This window comes from Mesocricetus auratus, unplaced genomic scaffold (genome assembly GCF_017639785.1).
Source record: "Mesocricetus auratus isolate SY011 unplaced genomic scaffold, BCM_Maur_2.0 Super-Scaffold_100028, whole genome shotgun sequence".
Taxonomy (NCBI): domain Eukaryota; kingdom Metazoa; phylum Chordata; class Mammalia; order Rodentia; family Cricetidae; genus Mesocricetus; species Mesocricetus auratus.
In genome coordinates this window covers 11,164,889-11,184,218 of record NW_024429209.1, presented here as the reverse complement: position 1 = coordinate 11,184,218, position 19,330 = coordinate 11,164,889, and the positions used below count along the sequence as shown (strand labels likewise).

The window sequence follows — 19,330 nt, the reverse complement described above, 5'->3', positions numbered from 1 at the left end:
GGTAGCCGCGCCCACTCTGGAATTGACAGGTACATCAACCAATCATAATCTGCGTCTTGCTCCGCGAAGCCCTCGGGATTTCCGGCCACTGGGGCGACCTGCCGGAAGTGCAGTGTGCCTATATAAGTTTCCGCGTAGCTGGTGAGGCTTGGTCTCTCCGGCGCCGACAGCGAGCGGCCAGTATGTCAGCGACAGGAGCCCCGGGGGATGCGCAGGGCGACGCCGACCGCGACGACCCTTCCGGAGACCTCCGTAGTGTGCTGGTCACCAGCGTGCTCAACCTCGAGCCGCTAGATGAGGATCTCTTCAGGTAGCCGGGAGTCGCGGTCCCCGCCGCTTCCCCGTGGCCCCCATTTCTGGGGTTAAGAGCGCTCAGACGCTGCGGCAGTTCGGAGAAGGCGTGTCCGTGACACCCGCCCTTGCTGGTCACTGGGTCACAGGACAGCTTAGCCTGGGAGAATCAGCCTAGACAGGGCAGTGATTTGCTTGAGGGTACACAGCAGATCGGGTTTTAAAACCAATACACAACTCTGATAAACTCAATGCCTTTTTTCCTCCACCCCATCCCTGCATCACTAACTGGGGTCTGGTAACTCATTACTTATCCTGGGGTATGTTTCCTCTGGCATTCCTGAAGTTGGATTCTAGCACGGGTTTGTAACAGGCTTTTGTTTTGTTTTGAGACAGGACGCCACCATATGATCCAGGAATTCACTGCATAGACCAGGTTGGCTTGGAACCCGCAGGGATCCACCTGCCTTTGACTCCTGAGTTCTGGCAGGAGAGCACCTCCATGCCTGGTTGGTTAGTGACAGTTTTTTGTTTTTTTATAAGACAAGGACTCTCCCTAGCTGTCATGGAACTCTCTGTAGACGAGGTTGGCCTTGAACTCGCAGAGACCTGCATGCCTTTTCATCCCAAGTGCTAGGATCAAAGGAATGCGCCATCATACCTGTTTAGTGACAGTTTTGACTCTATAGCTCTCCGATTTTATAAGAAACTATCTTAACTTAGATCTCTTTTTTTTTCCCCCTGGTTTTTGGAGACTGTCCTGGAACTAGCTCTTGTAGATCAGGCTGGCCTTAACTCACAGAGATCCACCTGCCTCTGCCTCCTGAGTGCTGGGATTAAAGGTGTGCGCCACCAACGCCCTGATTGATCTCTCTTTCTTTTTTTTTCCTTTTTTTTTTCTTTTTTTTTTTTTTGGTTTTTACGAGACAGGGTTTCTCTGTATTGTTTTGGAGGCTATCGGTCCAGCCCGGCCTCGAACTCACAGAGATCCGCCTGCCTCTGCCTCCCGAGTGCTGGGATTAAAGGCGTGAGCCACTAACGCCCGGCTGATCTCTCTTTCTTACACCTAGATAATAATAGCTTCCTGGGCCAGGAGTGGTTTTCAAAATGTATTGTAATGAAAAAAATGGTAACCTCAAGGCTGGGCAGTAGGACTCAGGGTTCAGGCTCCAGCACTGGGCAAGCCCTTTCACCTAGAACGCCAGGCCACTTTGTTCATATGTATTAAATTTCACAACCTTAGACCCTTGGACAGTTAGACTTTTTTTTAAAGAGTTAGATGGGATGTCTCTGGGCCATTTTGTCTCTGAAGTCAGTTTTTAGAAGTGACTTGTCAGTTAAGGAGTGCCACTGGCAAGCCTCGTCCTGCAGTCCAGCCCCAGATCTGCTTTTGGGTTCCTTGTGTCCATTCAAGGCCTCCAGCAGCTTCTGGCCTCTCTGCCTTTCCTGGTCTGGGGAAGGGAAGAAATTGTGGCCTTGAAACTGCCCGGGGTTGGCAATGGTTGAGCTGTGTGAACTTGCTCTGTGTACTGCTGCTGTAAAGGGAGGGAGCTAGCTTATTGGGCTTGACTGACATCCACAGAAGGATTGGGTAGACATAAAAATGGAAATTTTGTGCAGCGATGTCAGAGTTTTGAGAGCAGAGTCCCTGGCTTTCCTCGGGTTCCCAGAGAGGACCCAAGTCCTTCCAGAGCGCCCCTCAAGTCTTTCCCACTTTCCTCTCCCCACAGAGGAAGGCATTACTGGGTACCCACCACCCAGCGGCTCTTTGGGGGTCAAATTGTGGGCCAAGCCCTGGTGGCTGCAGCCAAGTCTGTGTGTGAAGACGTCCACGTGCACTCCCTGCACTGCTACTTTGTTCGGGCAGGTAAACCCCGTACCCTGGCTCCTCGCTTTCGGCCACCCTAGTGGCCTGCAGTCATGTCTTCCTGGCTTTGAAGTCTGACTCAAGAGAAAGGGGAGGAAGAAACGGGAGGATCAGACAAGAGGACGGAGAAGGGAGAGAGGGTTCCCTGAAAGGTCCCTAGGGGGCTGAGATGTAGCTTAATAGTGTGCATTTGGCTAGCACATGAAAGGGACTGTATTCCATCTCAGGAATCAGAAGCAGGGAGGGAGCTCAGCTCTGTGGTCTCAACACTTGGGAGGCCGAGATGGGATCTGGAAGCAACCCGGATCCTCCTTGAGGCCCACTAAATCCTTGTTCTCTGGTTCTTATTGTCACAGACTAATATTTATCTGCCACTGGTGGGCCTTTCCTTGTAGCCTTTTTGTTTATTTTCTGTTGAGATAGATAGGGTCTCGTTTTGTGTAGCCCTGCCTGGCCCCAGCCTTCATGACACCAGGCCTGGATCTGTTATTCACTCATTCTTTTGTTTTTATTTGTTTTGTTTTTTGAGACAGAGTCTCACTGTGTATGCCTGGCTGACCTGGGATTCACAGACATCTGCTTGCCTCTGTTTTCCAAGAGCTGGGATTAAAGGCGTGCACCACCACACTCAACCCTCTTTTATTTAAAAAAAAAGTATGTATTTGCTTATTATATATATATATATACATATATATAGTATATGTATATTATATATATGTCTAAATAAATTTATATGTACCATGTTGCTCCTGTTGTCTGAGGAGGCTAGAAGAGGCCATTGGGTACCCTAGAATTTGGAGTTACAGGCAATTGTGAGCCACCATGCAAGTGGTAGGCACCAAATATGGGACTTCTGCAAAAACAAAAAGTGCTCTTAACTGATAAGCCATCTTACCATCCCCCTCTTCACTTTTTTGTTGTTTTGTTTTGAGACAGGGTCTCACTGTGTAGCCTGGCTGGCCTGAGACTCACCATTTAGACCAGGCTACCCTTGCACTGGAAAAGATCTGCCTGCCTCTGGCTCCTGAGTGTTTGGGACTAATGGCTTTCTCCTTCAGTCTTTATATTCTTCTAGGATCAAGACTGCTAAATCTTCAGAGTGCTATAAACCGCTATTGGGCTAGGAGGTAGGCAGTTTGGGTTGGAAATGCAAGCTTCAGCTTTATCATAATTACTACGGTAATCTTGAATGAGATCACTTTCTTCTGCTGAGATTGATTTCATGGGTGAAAGTTAGTAGAATCTTTTAGCCTCTTAAAGCTCTGGGCTCAGATACAGGGGACTTCTCATTGCAAACTCTTAATTCCGGGCTGGGGATGTAGATCAATACTTGTGTGGCTGCTTGCAGAGTGGATGTTCAATTCCCAGGGCCACCAGGAAAAAGCAAAACAATGGAACACTGCCTTGTGCTCTCTTGGAAAAAACAAGCAATGTCCTTCTAGATGAAAGGCCCTTGTAACCCTAGGAAGGTAGAAATGAAGCAACGCCGTTGAGTGCCATAAAGTGTCTGAGTGTTTACTGGGGGCCTAACCCAGGCTTTCCTTGTATGCTAGTTGAGAGTGACTTGACCTTCACTGTAAGGTCCAGAAATGCTGACTTTCTTCTTTTGAGACAGCCTCATGTGTCCCTGGCTGGCCTCAGACTTGCTGTGTAGCTACGGGTGACCCTAAAGTTCTGATCCTCCTGTCTGTATCTTCTGGAGGCTGGGATTGCAGGCACACACCACCATACCTTGTTTAGAACCCAAGGTTCTCTTCATGTTGGGCAAGTACTATACCAACTGAGGCACATCACAGCCCACACTGGTCTTCTAGACTGCTATTCTTCCAGCCTAGTGAGTCCTGGCCTGGTGGTGTTTGTCTTCAAGCTTTGTTACTTAGTCTGTCTTGGGATTCTGATCTTTCTGCCTCAACCTCCTACATGTTGGCATTGCAAACCGATCCCAAAGTATATTAATTAATTGGCTTTAGTTTTGATTCTAAAATCAAGGAACACTTAATTTAAAAAATAGAATAAGTGTGGGCCTATCATGGTGGCATACACCTTTAATTGTAGCATATCCTCTGTGGGGTGAGTTCCAGGCTAGCCATGGCCACACAGTGATATCCTGACTCAAAATAAAACAAAGTAAAGAAAAGAAAGAGATATTAGAATAAGTGTTCCAATAAGCCAAAAGAAGGTGTTGGTGTTTGTACACAGAAAAGGGTAAGAACAGAAACAAGTGGATTGGCCATTTCAGTTACTTCCCTTGGGGCTGGAGGCGTACTCCAGTGGCAAAGCTTAGCAAGCATGAGGGTGACCTTCAGCCCATCTGCAAGGACTTGGTTAATAACTGACAGCTCTTCTAATTTTGCCTGTTTCTGACTTTGCACCAAGTGGAGAAAGCCAATGTGTCCTAACCAATCACATAGACTGTCCCCGTCTAGCTTCCCCCTGCGGCTCCCTTAGGCTCACAGCCTCCGGTCAGGGCACACCTAGCGTATTAGCTGCTTTCTACCGTAGAGATGTCACACTCCTGCCTGTCTGGGTCTCTGCCAAAAGCAAGACACAACATTGAGAAGTCCGTCTTTAAAAAAAGAAAAAAGATGGGCATGATAGTTCACACCTGTAATCCTAGCACTTAAGAGGCAGAGGCAAGAGGATTGTGCTGAATCCCAGGCCAACCTAGGCTGTAGAGTGAAACTGTCTCAAAACAGCAGCAAAAAGTGAGGATGAGGAGAACAGAGGTGTCTGTTTATCAGCTATGATGATGGATGACAGGACCCATGGGTTTACTGGGAGTCACCTCGTCCCTTATGTCCACCGCAGGGGACCCAAAAGTGCCAGTGCTGTACCACGTGGAGCGGACACGAACAGGAGCAAGTTTCTCGGTGCGCTCCGTGAAGGCCGTGCAGCATGGCCAGGCCATCTTCATCTGCCAGGCCTCCTTCCAGCAGATGCAGCCCAGCCCCCTGCAGCACCAGTTTTCCATGCCCACTGTGCCCCCACCAGAAGAGCTGCTGGACCACGAGGCCCTCATTGACCAGTATTTAAGGTGAGACCTGAGGACTCCAGAGGTGGCTCTTTGTTGTTTTTGTTTTTTAATTTTCAAACTTCTTTTATTCTTTAGTTTTTACAATCACGATTCTAGGGATCAAACCTAGGGGCCTCGTGTGTGCTAGGTAAATGTTCTACCACAAAGCTATACCCCAGACCTTAAAACATTTACTATAGGAAAAAACACATTTAGGTCCTGGAGTATGATCCACCTACCTTCAGAGACAGGTAGATCTGTGAGAATTCAAAGCTAGCCTAGTCTACATGGGGGGTTCCCAGCCAGCCAGCCAGCCCTGTGTAGTGAGAGCCTGTCTTTAAATAAAAAAGAATGCAGTACTTAGATGGCTAGATTTTGATGCATCCTGATAGTTTATCCTATTCTCTATTTCTTTCTAACACTTATTATTGTGTGTATGGTGAGTCCGTGTGTGTGCATGCCACAGCACATGGAGGACTGAGGATGACTTTGGAGTTGGTTCTCTCCTGTCTTCATATGGGTTCTGGGGATGGAGCTCAGTCATCAGGTCTGTGTGCCGTCTCACTGCACACCCATTTCTTTTATTTTTATTTAGTGTGTTATTTTATGAAGTCATGGGTTTCATTTTGACAGTTTCATGAATGTATACATATAATCCCAGGGCAGTTTTAGTCCGTCACTCCCTGTTTTTTGTTTTGTTTTGTTTTGTTTTTGTTTTTGCTTTGTTTTTTTTTTTTTTTTTTTTTTTGGCTTTTTGGCTTTTTGGCTTTTTGGCTTTTTGGCTTTTTGAGACAGGTTATCTCTGTGTAACAGTCCTAGCTGTAGATCAGACTGGCCTCAAGCTTAGAGATCTGCCTGCTTCTGCCTCCCAGTGCTAGTACTAAAGATGTGCACCACCACTACCCAGCAGTGTTTTCAAACTATGGCTTCTTCTCATTAGTGGGCCATGGAACCACTAAGTGGGTCTTGACTATAAACAAAAAATATAAACTAGATTCCAGCACTTGGGAGAAAGAGATAGATGGATCTCTGTGATTCCTAGGTTAGCTAGAGCTACATAGTAAGACCCTATCTCAAAAAAAAAAAAAATGGGGGTGGGCTGAAGAGATGGCTCAGCCATTAAGAGCATGTGCTACTTTTGCAGAGGGCCAAATTTGGTACCCAGCACCCACAGGGTGGCTCATAGCCACCTCTAAACCCAGTTCCAAAGGCTTTGACATTCCGTTCTAGCCTCTCTGGGCACTAAACACAAATGTGGTATACATAATAGATGAAGATAAACACTGATACACATAAAGTAATCATAAGTTATTTAAAAATTTTTATGTACATGGGGGGTTGGGAGTATACTCTGATAGAGCTTAGTATGCTCAAGGCTCTAGTTTCAATCTCGGTACTGCATGCACATGTATGTATATATAACTATATATGTGTGTAGAAATATGTGCATTTTATATACAGTATAGATAAACTGAAAAGGAGATATTGGCGTCCACTGTGCAAGGAGGGTAAGGGCCCTCTGTAACTTCAATTTCAGTTGTTTCTTGTTTGTATTAGCATATGTGTATGCTGGATCATAATGTAAAAGGCAGAGATTGTACTCAGCCAACAGCCAGCATAACCGTGGGATAGTTTTATTGTTACTAAAATATTACTTTGGGGCCAGAGAGATGACTCAGCAGGTAAAGGCACTTGCTGTACAAGTCTGATGACCTGAATTCAATCCCTGAAACCCATATAAAGATGTATGTAGAAAACTGATTTTCAGCCGGGCGTTGGTAGCGCACGCCTTTAATCCCAGCACTCGGGAGGCAGAGGCAGGTGGATCTCTGTGAGTTCGAAGCCAGCCTAGTCTACAGAGCAAGTTCCAGGACAGCCTTCAAAGCCACAGAGAAACCCTGTCTCGAAAAAACCAAAAAAAAAAAAAAAAAGAAAACTGATCTTCACATATATGCTGTAGTACATGTGCATACTGCCCTCTGCCCATCCATAATAAATGAAATAAAATATTGTTATAAAATTGACCCTAGGTTCAATTCTCTGTACCTGAATCCAACAATAAACCATTTTTGCAACCACTGGTAAATAGCCTCCAGTCCCCTGACTGATTCCTCCTCCAATTTGAGGCGTGTGATGCTTTGGAGTTAATGTATGGCAGGAGGACCCTGGGACCCTGTTGCAGAGTATGGCCCACTGGCCTGTATCTTCACATTAGTGTCTTCTAAATAGCTTGACTCTACCTTGATAGCATATATTTCTCATTGAGATCACAACAACTAAAGTTTGACAAATGCTGGAATACGGGGAAGAGCTCTGGATGCAGACACATGGCTTCTGGCCAGGACTGTGGCCTCTGTTAGTGCCTACCTGCTATGGGATTTCCCCTTCCAGCAGCCTCTCAGGGCTCTAGATTCTTCATCTAAAGTATGGGAGCAGTCATTTCTCCAACTGTGCCAAAGCAGGAGTGGTCCTGTAGCTTGTGTTGGACACTGGGACAGCAGCAGGGCCTGTGGGATGGGTGTGGGTTCAAAAGCCTGAACAGCCAGGATTCACATCTAGACTCTGTCCCTAACATTTGTATGAGTTTGGGCAGATGCTTGCCCACTCTGAGTCCATACCTTTGGTTATAAATGGAGCTAATCTTAACTCTCACCTCATAAGGCTGCTATGAAGATTAAATAAGAGGTATACAGGCACTTAGCAGATGCTGTTATACCACTAACAGACAAGAATAGAGCATGGGGCTTGGTATGCACAGAAAAGAAAATAATGTATTCTTGTTAAAGGAGCCTGGATTTAGGACTGTACTCATCAATAAGGTAGCTACTAGCCCTGTAGGCTATATTAATGAAATAGAATGAGCAATTCTTTTTTGTATGTGGGCTTTGTGCATGCTAGGCAGGCACTCCGCCATAGAGCTGTATCCCCACCCCACATCTCTCATCAGTGTTGTCCTTTAGTTACAGTAGTCACTTTCAAGTTCTCAGTGTGGCTAGTGGCGGCTGTAGTGGACAGTGCAGATGAACAGTCCCCAGATGGGTGGGAAGGGCAGGGCCTACTGAGAGCACGGGGTGGGGGTGGGGGTGTTCATGGAAATGGTATCACCCCAGCACACAGGGCTCCTTACTGCTTAGGATAGAGAATGCAGACACATTGGGAGACTTTTCTTGAATATTCACTCTAATGAGTGGTTAGATGGATGAACTGTGGGTCCAGACTGCCTGACATTCTCTGAGTCAGCCACCTGGGTTTCCTGTGCTCTCTGCCTCTTATCAGTTGGCGTGATGACCACACTTGTCATGTGAAGTCCTGGCCAAGAATGGGTTATGGTCATGTGCAATGCTTGGGTTGGTGCCTAGGTCTTAACTATGTGTGTTTGCTGTAAGACAGGTCACCTCATTACTCTCATGTTTCAGATGGGAAAATGGGCTCAGAGAGATGACTAACTTGCACAAGGCTGCATGGCTGAAGTGACAAGGAAGGGATTCGAACACTATATATACTGCTTTGCCAGCTCCATGAGGAAGCTTTGCAGGATAGAGGCCCCTATGGAGAAATGGTGGGGACCAGAAGAGGAAGCACAGAGAAGCTCTCTCTCCTTGGGACTCCTTGTCCCTGTCTTTACTTTTAGGGATCCTAACCTCCAGGAGAAATACCGAGTGGGGCTGAACCGAATTGCTGCCCAAGAGGTACCTATTGAGATCAAGCTGGTGAACCCACCCACCCTGAGTCAGCCACAGGCACTGGAACCCAAACAGATGTTCTGGGTGCGAGCCCGGGGCTATATTGGTAAGAGGACCCATGAATTGGAGGAAAACACTCCAGGGCTCTAGGCCTTGCCACGTATTTGCCCTCTGTTGCTTGGGATCCCACACTCTCTTTGGGCTCCTTCCCTAATCTGAGTTATGCAGAATTTGGCTCAGTTTCTCACCAGAGCCCTTACCTTTTAACATGAGAATAATGAGATGACTGTAAATCCATTGTTGGACCTTTCTGGGGGAAGCAATGTACCTTGCTGAGGTTCTTATCTAGGTCAGTGACACCATAGACATCTTTGTGCAAATTGGAAGATGCCTGTTCTGGGACCATAGAGAGTGGTTGGGGGTGAGAAATTTGGGAAGAATGGATTTGCATTTGTCTTACCCCTGTCCTCCTTAGTCCCCACCTCCCTTATCCTTACACACACACACACACACACACACACACATCTCTCTCTCTCTCTCTCTCTCTCTCTCTCTCTCTCTCTCTCTCTCAACCCTGGAAGATGCTCTTGCACAATGACTAATTGGTGTGTGGCAGCCCTTTTCTCCCCACTTCCCTGCAGATCCTGAGCTGGAAAGCCAGGAGCCCAGGGCTGATGGGGTTGGAACCTGTTGCAGGGGAGGGCGACATCAAGATGCATTGCTGTGTGGCTGCCTATATCTCTGACTACGCCTTCCTGGGTACAGCATTGCTGCCCCACCAGTCCAAGTATAAAGTGAACTTCATGGTCTCGCTGGACCACTCCATGTGGTTCCATGCCCCCTTCCGAGCTGACCACTGGATGCTCTATGAGTGCGAGAGCCCCTGGGCTGGTGAGTGTGGGCCTGTGGGCCAGTGTCTTTGGGATGGTAGGGAACCTGCTGTATTTATAGATGCTGCTGCCTCTTCCTACTTTCCAGGGATGCTGCACAGGGCCATTGCACTACTGACTGCCCCTCTAGGTATTCGTGTTGTTTTCAAAAGTATTCAAACGTGCCAGAAATGACTGAATTTATCTCAGAGACCTAGTGCGGATGCCTAAACCACATTACATTCCATGTATGAACTTGGGGAAATGCTTTCTCCTTTCTGATTTTTTTTTTCAGAGAAGGGTAAAGGTAAGATCTCATTATGGAGCTGTGACTTGCCTGGAACTTACTAAGATCCACATATTATCTGCTCTGTGTGCTACTGCACCCCAGCTTTTTTTTTTTTTTCTAAATCAACGAGAGTCTCATGTAACCCCTGCTTGTCTTGAGCTTTATATGGAATGGAGACCTTCCTGGAACTCCTGATCCTCCTGCCTCTACCTCTCAAGTGCAGTAGCCACCATGCCCTGCTTCTCAGTTTTTTCATCTGAATAAACAGGTTATGTTAGACAGCACTGTCTAAACCCAGTAAGCCATTAGACTGCTGCTTGAAGGAGCTTTTTCTAAACAGTTGCATTCTGCCTCAGCAGGTCCTAGGTCAGGTCTAGAAAACTGTCCTTTTTGTTTGTTTGTTTTTTCAAGAGAGGGTTTCTCTATGAAGTCCTGGCTGTCCTGGAGCTTGCTCTGTAGACCAGGCCTTGAACTCAGATATCCGCCTGCCTCTGCCTTCTGAGTGCTGGGATTAAAAGTGTGTGCACCATGCCCAGCTGTAAACTGTTTTAAGGAGCTCCCTGGGCTGGCAGGATGGGGGCAGGGCACTCAGTGGTCTCTAAGGATACTCCTGTAGGGAACCGAGAGAAACCCAGACTCACTGATGACTGGTGTTAGAGCCCTGGCTCTTTTATAAAGAAGTACACTTCAGAGGAAGAAAAGCTTTGCTTTATAAAATGAACAAAACTTAAGTAACCCCTTACAGTCAGGAAACGGTTACTCAGATACCACCAGCATCACAGGACAAGACTCACGACCTTAAAGTTAGTTAGGACACAATCAGTTTTGGCCTGATTCTTGGGGCCAAGCCTGAGCCTCTTTGAATTTTAGTGTCATTGTCTGTAAAACAGTATAAGAAACGAAGCCCGCACTCTCTGGCTAGTTAGATCAGAGTGGGCTCTGCTGTGTGTAAAGAAAGCCAAAGTTAGCTGGGCGTTGGTGGCGCACGCCTTTAATCCCAGCACTCGGGAGGCAGAGGCAGGTGGATCTCTGTGAGTTCGAGGCCAGCCTGGTCTATAGAGCTAGTTCCAGGACAGCTTCCAAAAACAACAATACAGAGAAACCCTCTCTCAAGAAAGAAAGAAAGAAAGAGAGAGAGAGAGACAGAGAGAGAGAGAAAGGAAAGAAAGAGAAAGAAAGCCAAAGTTAGCTTCCTAAGGATAACTAACTCAGGCTAGAGCCACCAAGGTTAAGAACCTCTAGATGGAAAGGGAAGGGAGGTCATACCTCCTGGTCTCAGGTCCTCTCTGAGCCACTCCCTCCCCTTGGTGGTGGATGGCCAGCTGGGAGGACTTGCTTGGCTTATCATAAAAGGAAAGAATGGGATTTCTGACCAGTGGCCTGAGAAGCTGCAGCCTGCTTGGCCAAGCCTGGGAGACTGTCAGAGTGCCTTTCTCTGTGATCAGATGTGTGAAAGTGCTTTTAGACCACCCTCCCCCAGTGACTGTAACAGGCTCACAAAGGGGTAATTGGAGTAGTCCTGATGGCCCAATGAACCCTGGTGTGGGGCAGCTCTGCCTTGTGTCAATCCCTTCCTCAGGCAAAGCAGAGGCCGCTCTCACCCTCTCCTTGCCCACAGGTGGCTCTCGGGGGCTAGTGCACGGGCGGCTGTGGCGTAAGGACGGGGTCCTTGCTGTGACCTGTGCCCAGGAGGGTGTGATCCGATTGAAGCCTCGGGTATCAGCAAGTAAGCTGTAGTCAAAGATAACTGGCTTGGCCTGGGATTGTAAAGAACTCTTTCTACTGCCATTCCTGAGGCAGGAGTCACAGCGGAGAGCTGGGCTGCCCGCCCCTCATGTCTAATAAAGAAACTGCCAACACTGGAGTGGCTGACCTTTCATTTCCCTGGGCAGAACTACAGCCCTCCTCCTGGCTCTACACTCCTGTTGTAGTCCCCAGCCCTTCAGCCAAGCAGTTTTACTGGTGCAGAGGCCCATGGAAAAGGAAGCATTGATCCTGACCTTGGCCACAGCCTCTCTGGCTGTGGTGGGCTGAAGAGCCAGTGTCAAAACTTCCTCCTTGTATCATCCTAGGGTAACCCCAGGCAAAGCCTGTTTGGAGTCCAGCTCCTACGAAGTTCCTCGCAGTCTGCTGCAGACTCTTTCTGGAACTATTTTAGGGTTCCCAGAGCCCTTTCCAGGCCCCTGGTTGCTCACTGTGTCCTCTATGGCCTCCAGCCCCCTGACCTGGGGCAGCCCCTCTCCCAGAAGTGGCCTTGAGACAGGTGGAAGTTAGGCCAGCACCTCTTTGATAAGCAGCTCCTTGAGGCTGGGGGGTGGGATGGGGGTGAGGCCTGCCTCTTGTAGGGACTGAAGCTGGGCCTCCGTCTGCCGTTTGTCTAGGCCCAGGCGCCAGGAGAGCCGCACATGGGCCTCTAGAAAGGGTGCCAGGAAAGGATGGGGTCTCTTGTCCCCCAGCAGCTGCAGTGCCTTCTCACTACAGGCTCGCGCTTCCCCAGGATCCTCCAGCTCCTGATGGCACACAGCCAGCCCAGCCAGAGTCAGCAGGGGGCGGTCTGGGCCGTAAGGGGTGCCCAACTGGGTCTGCAGCTGCCAGGCGTTGGCCCAAAGTGCCAGAGCCTCGCGATAAAGGCCAGTGCAGGTGAGGCTCTGTGCACGCCGCAGCTCCGGCAGCACGAAGAAGTCGTGTAGGTCTGGAGCATTGCGTAGCTCCGGTACTGCCTGCAGGTGACCCAAAAACTGTTCAAAGGCCCGGCTACGGCGGGCAATGGTTTCTGCAGTAAAGTTCCGCCGCAGGCGCTTACGGGGGAAGGAGATGGCAGCCATGGGTCCCCGGAATTGCCGCTGCAGGTTTCTGTGCAGCCGCTCGAAGTCCGAGTAGCGGCGGGAGATCTGGGCTGGCTGGTGATCTGGTGGCCCTGGACCCATCACGGCGATGGTGTAGAGCTGCAGGGAGGGTGGATGTCAGGGCTGATGTAAACTCTGTGGGTCCTTTCCCTCCTTCCCACACTCCTGGCTTTGCTCTCCCACCTCAGTCCCTCCCCCTGGGACTGTCCAGAGCGGTGGCCAGGAACCCACTCCCATCTTACCTGAGACTCCTCTGAAATGACCCAGGCCCAAGGCAGCACAGGGGAAAGAAACACAGAAATAAGCTTCAGTGTCTGGGGCTGCACCCGCTTTCTGCTTCTGGGAAAGTTCTCCCTGGTCCTAGGGAAACCCAGACCCACTTTTTGGGCCTCTGAGCCAATCTGAGAACCAGCTTGGAACTGTGTGCCACTCTGGGTACATAGCTGCCCCCACATTACTGGCCAAGCTCTTTCAAACTAGATCAAAGGACAGATCTTCAGACAGCCTCAGGAACAAAAATGGAGAGTTCACTGTACCAGGAACCATGTAACCTCAAGTCAGCCTCCTTCCAGTGACCTTGGGCAAAGCAGTAACCCTAAGCTCTGCCTCTGCTCTAGGGGAAAGTTCCCAGGTAAGGTCATTGTCTGCTTAGGCATGGAATGTTGATGCTCAAGGCTTTTAGGTGACACACACTGAGTATACTGCATCATAACAGTGATTCCTGTTTCTTCTCTTCTTTTTTGACCCTTGAGACAAGAGTCATACTGTGTAGACCACAATGGCTTCTAGTTCACTAACCTGGCCCAGCCTCCTGAATAGAAGGACTAAAGGAATGTGTCACTATGCCCAGTCCCTTTCTTTTTTGGGGGGTGGGGGGTTGGCGTGTGTGTGTGTGTGTGTGTGTGTGTGTGTGTGTGTGTATTGATGTGTCTGAGCACACATACCTGAGCTTCATGCCATAGCTTGGAAATGGGGGTCAGAGGATACCATTCAGATTCAGTTTTCTCTTTCCATCATGACAGGTGCTGGACTGTTTTGCTGGCAAGATTGTGTTGTGTTTTCTGAGACAGTCTCCTGTGCTTCTGGCTGATATCAACACTTTTTATGTAGTCGAGTGTTGACATTACAGGAATACACCAACACACCCGATGGATGAGGAGCTGGGGATCTAAGTCAGGGCTTTGTGGATGCTAGCCCAGCACTCTACCAACTAAGTAAGCCACACCTCCAGTCCTCTGGAATACAGAGTCCAGCCTCTGTAGCCCAGGCTAGCCTTGAACTCCTGCTGGTGATCCTCTTGTCTGTCTGAGGGCTGAAATTACAATCACAGGCCACCAGGAATGGCTTTTCTTTCTCCTTTAAAACAATTTTTTTTTAGCCGGGCGTTGGTGGCGCACACCTTTAATCCCAGCACTCGGGAGGCAGAGGCAGGTGGATCTCTGTGAGTTCGAGACCAGCCTGGACTACCAAGTGAGTTCCAGGACAGCCTCCAAAGCCACAGAGAAACCCTGTCTCGAAAAACCAAAAAAAAAAAAAAAAAAACAAATTTTTTTAACCCCCTGAGATAGGGGTCTCCCTTTGTTGCCTGGTGGCTTTTGACCTCCTAAGCTCAGGTGATCCTCCTGCCTCAGCCTTCTAAAGAGCTGGGACTACAGTTATGTGCTGCTATACTCATCCTTTCTAATGATTTTTTTAAAGCACAAATTGGCTCTTCTAACACTCTTCAAGTCTTTATTTTTAGAAGGGCCAGAAATCTCAGTTCAGAGCACTCTTCAGGGTGCAGCATCTATCTGGGCAGGGTTTAATGCACCCTGACCCTTCAAGCACGTTGTCAAGGAGTGACATCTGTAGCCTCAAACTGTGTGTGTGTGTGTGTGTGTGTGTGATATTCGTGCACATATGCCACAGTAATATATGGAGGTCAGAACAACTTTGGGGGGTCAGTCTCTTTCCATTATGGGTTCTGGCAATCAAACTCAGGTTGTCAGACAAACGCCATTACCCATGGAGCCATTTCCCCGGCTAGCAACATTTTAAATACAAAGACTGACTGGGCAGTGGTGGCACAGGCCTTTAATCCCAGCACTTGGGAGGCAGAAGGAAGCAGATCTCTGTGAATTCAAGGCCAGCCTGGTCTACAAAGAGAATTCCAGGACAGTCTCCAAAGCTATAGAGAAACCCTGTTTTGGGAAAACAACAAAGAAAACCCAACCCTGTAAGGATGTAATCATTCCTGTTTGGCAAACAAGGATGTCACAGACCTGAGAACCAGAGTAAGGATTAATTAGGACTAATGAGAATTGATGCCAAGGCGACGGTTTAAAGGGGCACCTGCAAGTGTTCCACATTAAAGGGCTACCCAGCAAACCCAGACATTTTCCTCAAATGTGTCCATTAGAACTGCCAACAGTCCCATTCTTCCAGTTAGGTTTACCTAGTCTCCCTTGTTTTGAAGAGTCACAGTATGTTTTATAAACCCTATTTTATACCCACCAGCTCTGCACTGTTCAGGCATGCTGACTGTGTACCTTTTCCTTTCTTTCCTCCCAGGCTGGCTTTGAAGTCCTGATCCTCTTGCTCCTATCTCCCAAGTACTGGACATACAAGTCTGACAGGCCTCACTCACACCCAACACAGCTGTTTTCCACACTTCAGAAACGGGCTCTGCAGTAGCCCTGTATGTATCTAAGTTGATTTTTTTAAATGTTAATATTTTCATTCTTTGAGACTTTCATATATGTCTACAACATATTTTGATCATATATACTCCCTCTGTCCTTACCCGTTTTCACCTGATGCTTGTAATGAACCACCAAGACAGGCAGTGGTTGTAGTTGTTGGTGCTCAGCTGTATGCCAATGGCAGAATACTTCCTAACGTGCACGAGGCCATGGCGTCCAAAAGCCCCCCCCCCAGCATGGTGTGACTGTTGTTCCCTTGACAGGCCTAAGCGCTTACCCCATGCCTCGTGCTGGGCCAAGTACTTCTCCACTTAAGTGTCACTTAACCATCCACAGCGCGACAAGGAAGTGTCTTGTCTCCATCAGCTGAGGAAGCAGGCTTCAAGAGGGAGTGAAGGGCAAAGACTGGCCCTGAGATCTGACTCTAAAACCCCTGCTCCTGGCCTCCAGAAGAAAGGAGACATAGGGTGCTCACTGTACAGAGGAGGTGGATTCATTTTCTAGACACAGGTCAGGACAGAAGATGGCCCCTGCCCTTCCTTGGGCCTTCCCACCTAGGTTCCCAGATCACCCCCATTCTTTTCTGAGAGAGCTGCTCTTTGCTGGCTGATCCTTGATGTCTCATTCCTGTGCATGACCCCTTACCCACGCTCTGGAATGTCTGCCACTTAAGATTAGACCAGAGCTCAGTAGTATAGCATCTGCTTAGTGTGCATAAGGACTTGATCCTTAACAAGATATAAAGCCTGCATCATCCATCAGTCCCTGCGCAAAGTGGAACAGTCAGTCACCTCATGGGTGTGGTCCTTGTTGCTAACGGCAACAGGGAGGAGTGGAGAGACCCAAATATGGGATAGGGCTCCAGGCCCCAGGCTTGCTGAGTCAGGGGTGGAGGAGGGTGTGAAGAGGAGGGAAGTGACAAGCTGGGAGTCACACTGCCAGGACAGGACCAGCTAGCTCAGATGGGTTTCAGGCCTGGAGGGAGCAGGACCTGATTAGTCTCCCCTTACAGCCAGGAAAACAGACTCTAGGCTGGGCTCCATTCTGCTCATTGCGTGGCTCCTCAGTCCTGGCGGTGCTGGAGGCGGAGACCCTCGAGAAGTGACTGATAGGGGTTGCAGCAGGCCCTAGACACCTGACACTTCAATCTAAAGTCACTAAGAATATAGGCTCGGCAGAGTGCCTGTGACCAGAGATAGTGCAGATTTTGGAATATTTGCATATACACAATGAGATTTCTTAGAGATAAGACCCAAATCTAAATACCAAATCTACAAAGTACAAAAAAATACTGTTTTAAGACAGGGTCTCATGTATTTCAGAAGACTGTCCTTGTTATGTAGCTGAGGCTGATCTTGAACTCCTGATCCTCTTCCCCATCCCGAGTGCTGACACCACAGGTGTGTGCTACCACACCCAGTTTATGTAGGTAAGCACTCTACCAGCTGAGCCTTACATCCTGGCCCCTAAGACTCATTTGTATTTCTTTCTTTTCTTCCTTTGGTTTTTCGAGACAGGGTTTCCTCTGTGTAACAGCCCTGGTTGTCCCAGAACTCACTCTGTAGACCAGGCTGGCCTTGAACTCACAGAGATCTGCCTGCTTCCACCTCCTGAGGGCTAGGATTAAAGGTATGCACCACCACCACCACCACCACCCTTTATATTTCTTATGCAAGTTATACACACAGCATAAGGTAGCGTGGGTTTTTGTTTTGAGACGGGGTTTTATGTAGCCCACACTGGTCTTGCTATGTGTCTGGACTGGCCTGGAGCTCCTGATACTCTACCTCTACTTCCCAAATGCACCAGCACTCTCGGCTCTGAAGGTAGTCTTATGTGATTTGGGGGCTTTGGCATAAAGCTGGTTCTTGAGCATGGTGGGCAAGTGCTGTATCAATGGGCTACATTCCCACTTGGTGTTTTGCCCTTTTTAGGGTACAGGAGGGTGTCTAGGTGTGTATCCTTAGCTGTTCTGGCACTCACTCCTTAGCTCAGGTTACCTTTGAACTCGTGACAATCTTACTGCCTCGGCCTTTCAGGTCCTTACGCAATATTTTTGAATAGGTCTACATTTTGAGCACATATCAGATGAAGTTAGATGTGGAATTTTCCACTTGTGGCATCATGTTGACACTCAAATGCTTAGGATTTCCAAGCATTTCAGATTAGGGAATCTGACACTATATAGCTACCATTTTAATATTTCACAATGCCAGACAATGCTAAGGGTTCTGCCTGGTCTCACTTACCTCCTACTATAATACTATGCACTGTCCTCCTCCTCAAGTGAGAAAACTGCAGGCCATCAAGGTTACGGAACCCACCCTCAGTGGAGCCACTGATAAAATATATGGGGTGTGCATCAAGGCTGATCTGGATCCAAAGCGCATTTCCCTAACCCTGACCCATGCAACTGGGTCTCAAGTCTATCTCCTGCAGCTGACAAAAACCCACGGGGTACAGAACAGCACACACACCAGTTGTGACAGGAGGCAGCTCCTTAAAGGTCACTTTCTCAGTGCCATTTATCCTGCCTCAGTTCTCCCAGGTGTAGAATAAGGACAGTCATTTACAACTGCATAGCCAGAACCCCAGAAAACTGTGGTGTTCCCTACTTTCTCTCAGCCAGACTTCTAGACGCACTGCCTAAGCGTTCCTGGAACCTCACTCACCACGTACTTGGAGGGAGGGTCCTTGACAACATTGGCGCTGGTCACCTCAAAGAGCAGCCGCTGTGGAACTAGGGTGTTCCGAGACTTCTTCCAGAAATCCTGCAGCTGCCGAGTCAGGAGCTGACTGCCCCGTTGTCCATCAGGTGGGGGACTTCGTTCTGCACAAGCACATGACCAGTCATGTTAAGGGGCTGGCTACCGCCGGGGTTAACATAAACAAAATGCCATGACCTCATTCACCAGAGCGAGGTGGGATTTATCCCAGTGCCTGGCTCACAGTAGATGCTAAATATTTCCACCCAACGCAGCTAGCACACCATACTTTTGTTTCCCTGGTCCTGTGCATTTAATATCCACAAAAACCCTGGAATGGGATGGTTCCCACGGTTGTGACTCAAGGTCACATAGCCAAACAATGTCTGCAAACGGTTAAGGTGTCAAGAGTTTCAGGCAGATAACTCAGAGGCCCCGGGATGCTCTCGGAACGTGGCCAGCAGGGAGGCCTAACCGAGCCCCGAGGTTCCTGTCTCTGTCCTCCCGCACTCGCCTGCGTCTTCTCCCGATGTCCCGTCTCCGGAGGGCAGCGAGTCCGGGCCCGCCTCGTCGTCCTCGTCTTCGTCGTCCGGGTCATCATCTGCACTGGTGAAGCTGAGAGTGCCGCTGAGGCGGGAGGACAGGCCCTCGGCGTCGTCGTCCTCCAGCTCGGAGCTTTCAGGGAACTGCTCGGCCTCGGGGCCTGCCGCCGCCTCCCCGGGGCCATCGCTAGCCAGGGCGTGTCGCAGCCGGTGCAGGAGCCGCGAGGCCATGGCACCCAGGGGGGAGCGCGCCAAGCTGAGTCCAGGGCCGGAGAGGGAGGGGAGGGGACCCCCGCCCGGAGAGTGGCCCGGGGGCGTGTCAGTGGGCGTGGCAGATGAGGCCACACCCACAGGCAGTCGCAGCCGGGAACATGCAGAAGGCCGGCCTCTCCCTCTACCCTCCCTGCAGGTCGGGATGCGCCTTCACCTACCTACAGCGTGCGTTCGGGGCGGGTTCCCGGGATCCGGTGCAGCGAACAACAGCTTTAAGGGGCTCTCTGCCCAGGCCGCTCACAGCGCCGCCTAGCCGCTCCATGGCTGTCAC

General features: G+C 49.2%; 2 protein-coding genes across 3 annotated transcripts; one reads left to right on the top strand and one right to left on the bottom strand.

Moving 5' to 3' along the window:
• Window positions 1–103: 103 nt before the first annotated feature.
• Window positions 104–11,876, top strand: Acot8 (acyl-CoA thioesterase 8). Of its 2 annotated transcripts, XM_040733086.1 has the most exons (6): window positions 104–310; window positions 2,022–2,158; window positions 4,967–5,192; window positions 8,803–8,960; window positions 9,551–9,745; window positions 11,631–11,876. In XM_040733086.1, exons 1-6 carry the CDS (start codon window positions 183–185, stop codon window positions 11,747–11,749), a joined length of 963 nt encoding a protein of 320 aa, XP_040589020.1. In that variant the 5' UTR covers window positions 104–182; the 3' UTR covers window positions 11,750–11,876. The 2 variants fall into 2 exon arrangements, with proteins under 2 accessions (XP_040589020.1, XP_040589021.1); XM_040733087.1 differs by lacking the exon at window positions 2,022–2,158 and having other exon boundaries at window positions 136–310.
• Window positions 10,705–19,327, bottom strand: Snx21 (sorting nexin family member 21). The gene is made up of 3 exons (XM_005084995.4): window positions 18,759–19,327; window positions 18,212–18,369; window positions 10,705–12,957 (listed from the first exon to the last, which is right to left on the bottom strand). Exons 1-3 carry the CDS (start codon window positions 19,015–19,017, stop codon window positions 12,283–12,285), a joined length of 1,092 nt encoding a protein of 363 aa, XP_005085052.1. The 5' UTR covers window positions 19,018–19,327; the 3' UTR covers window positions 10,705–12,282.
• Window positions 19,328–19,330: the final 3 nt, after the last annotated feature.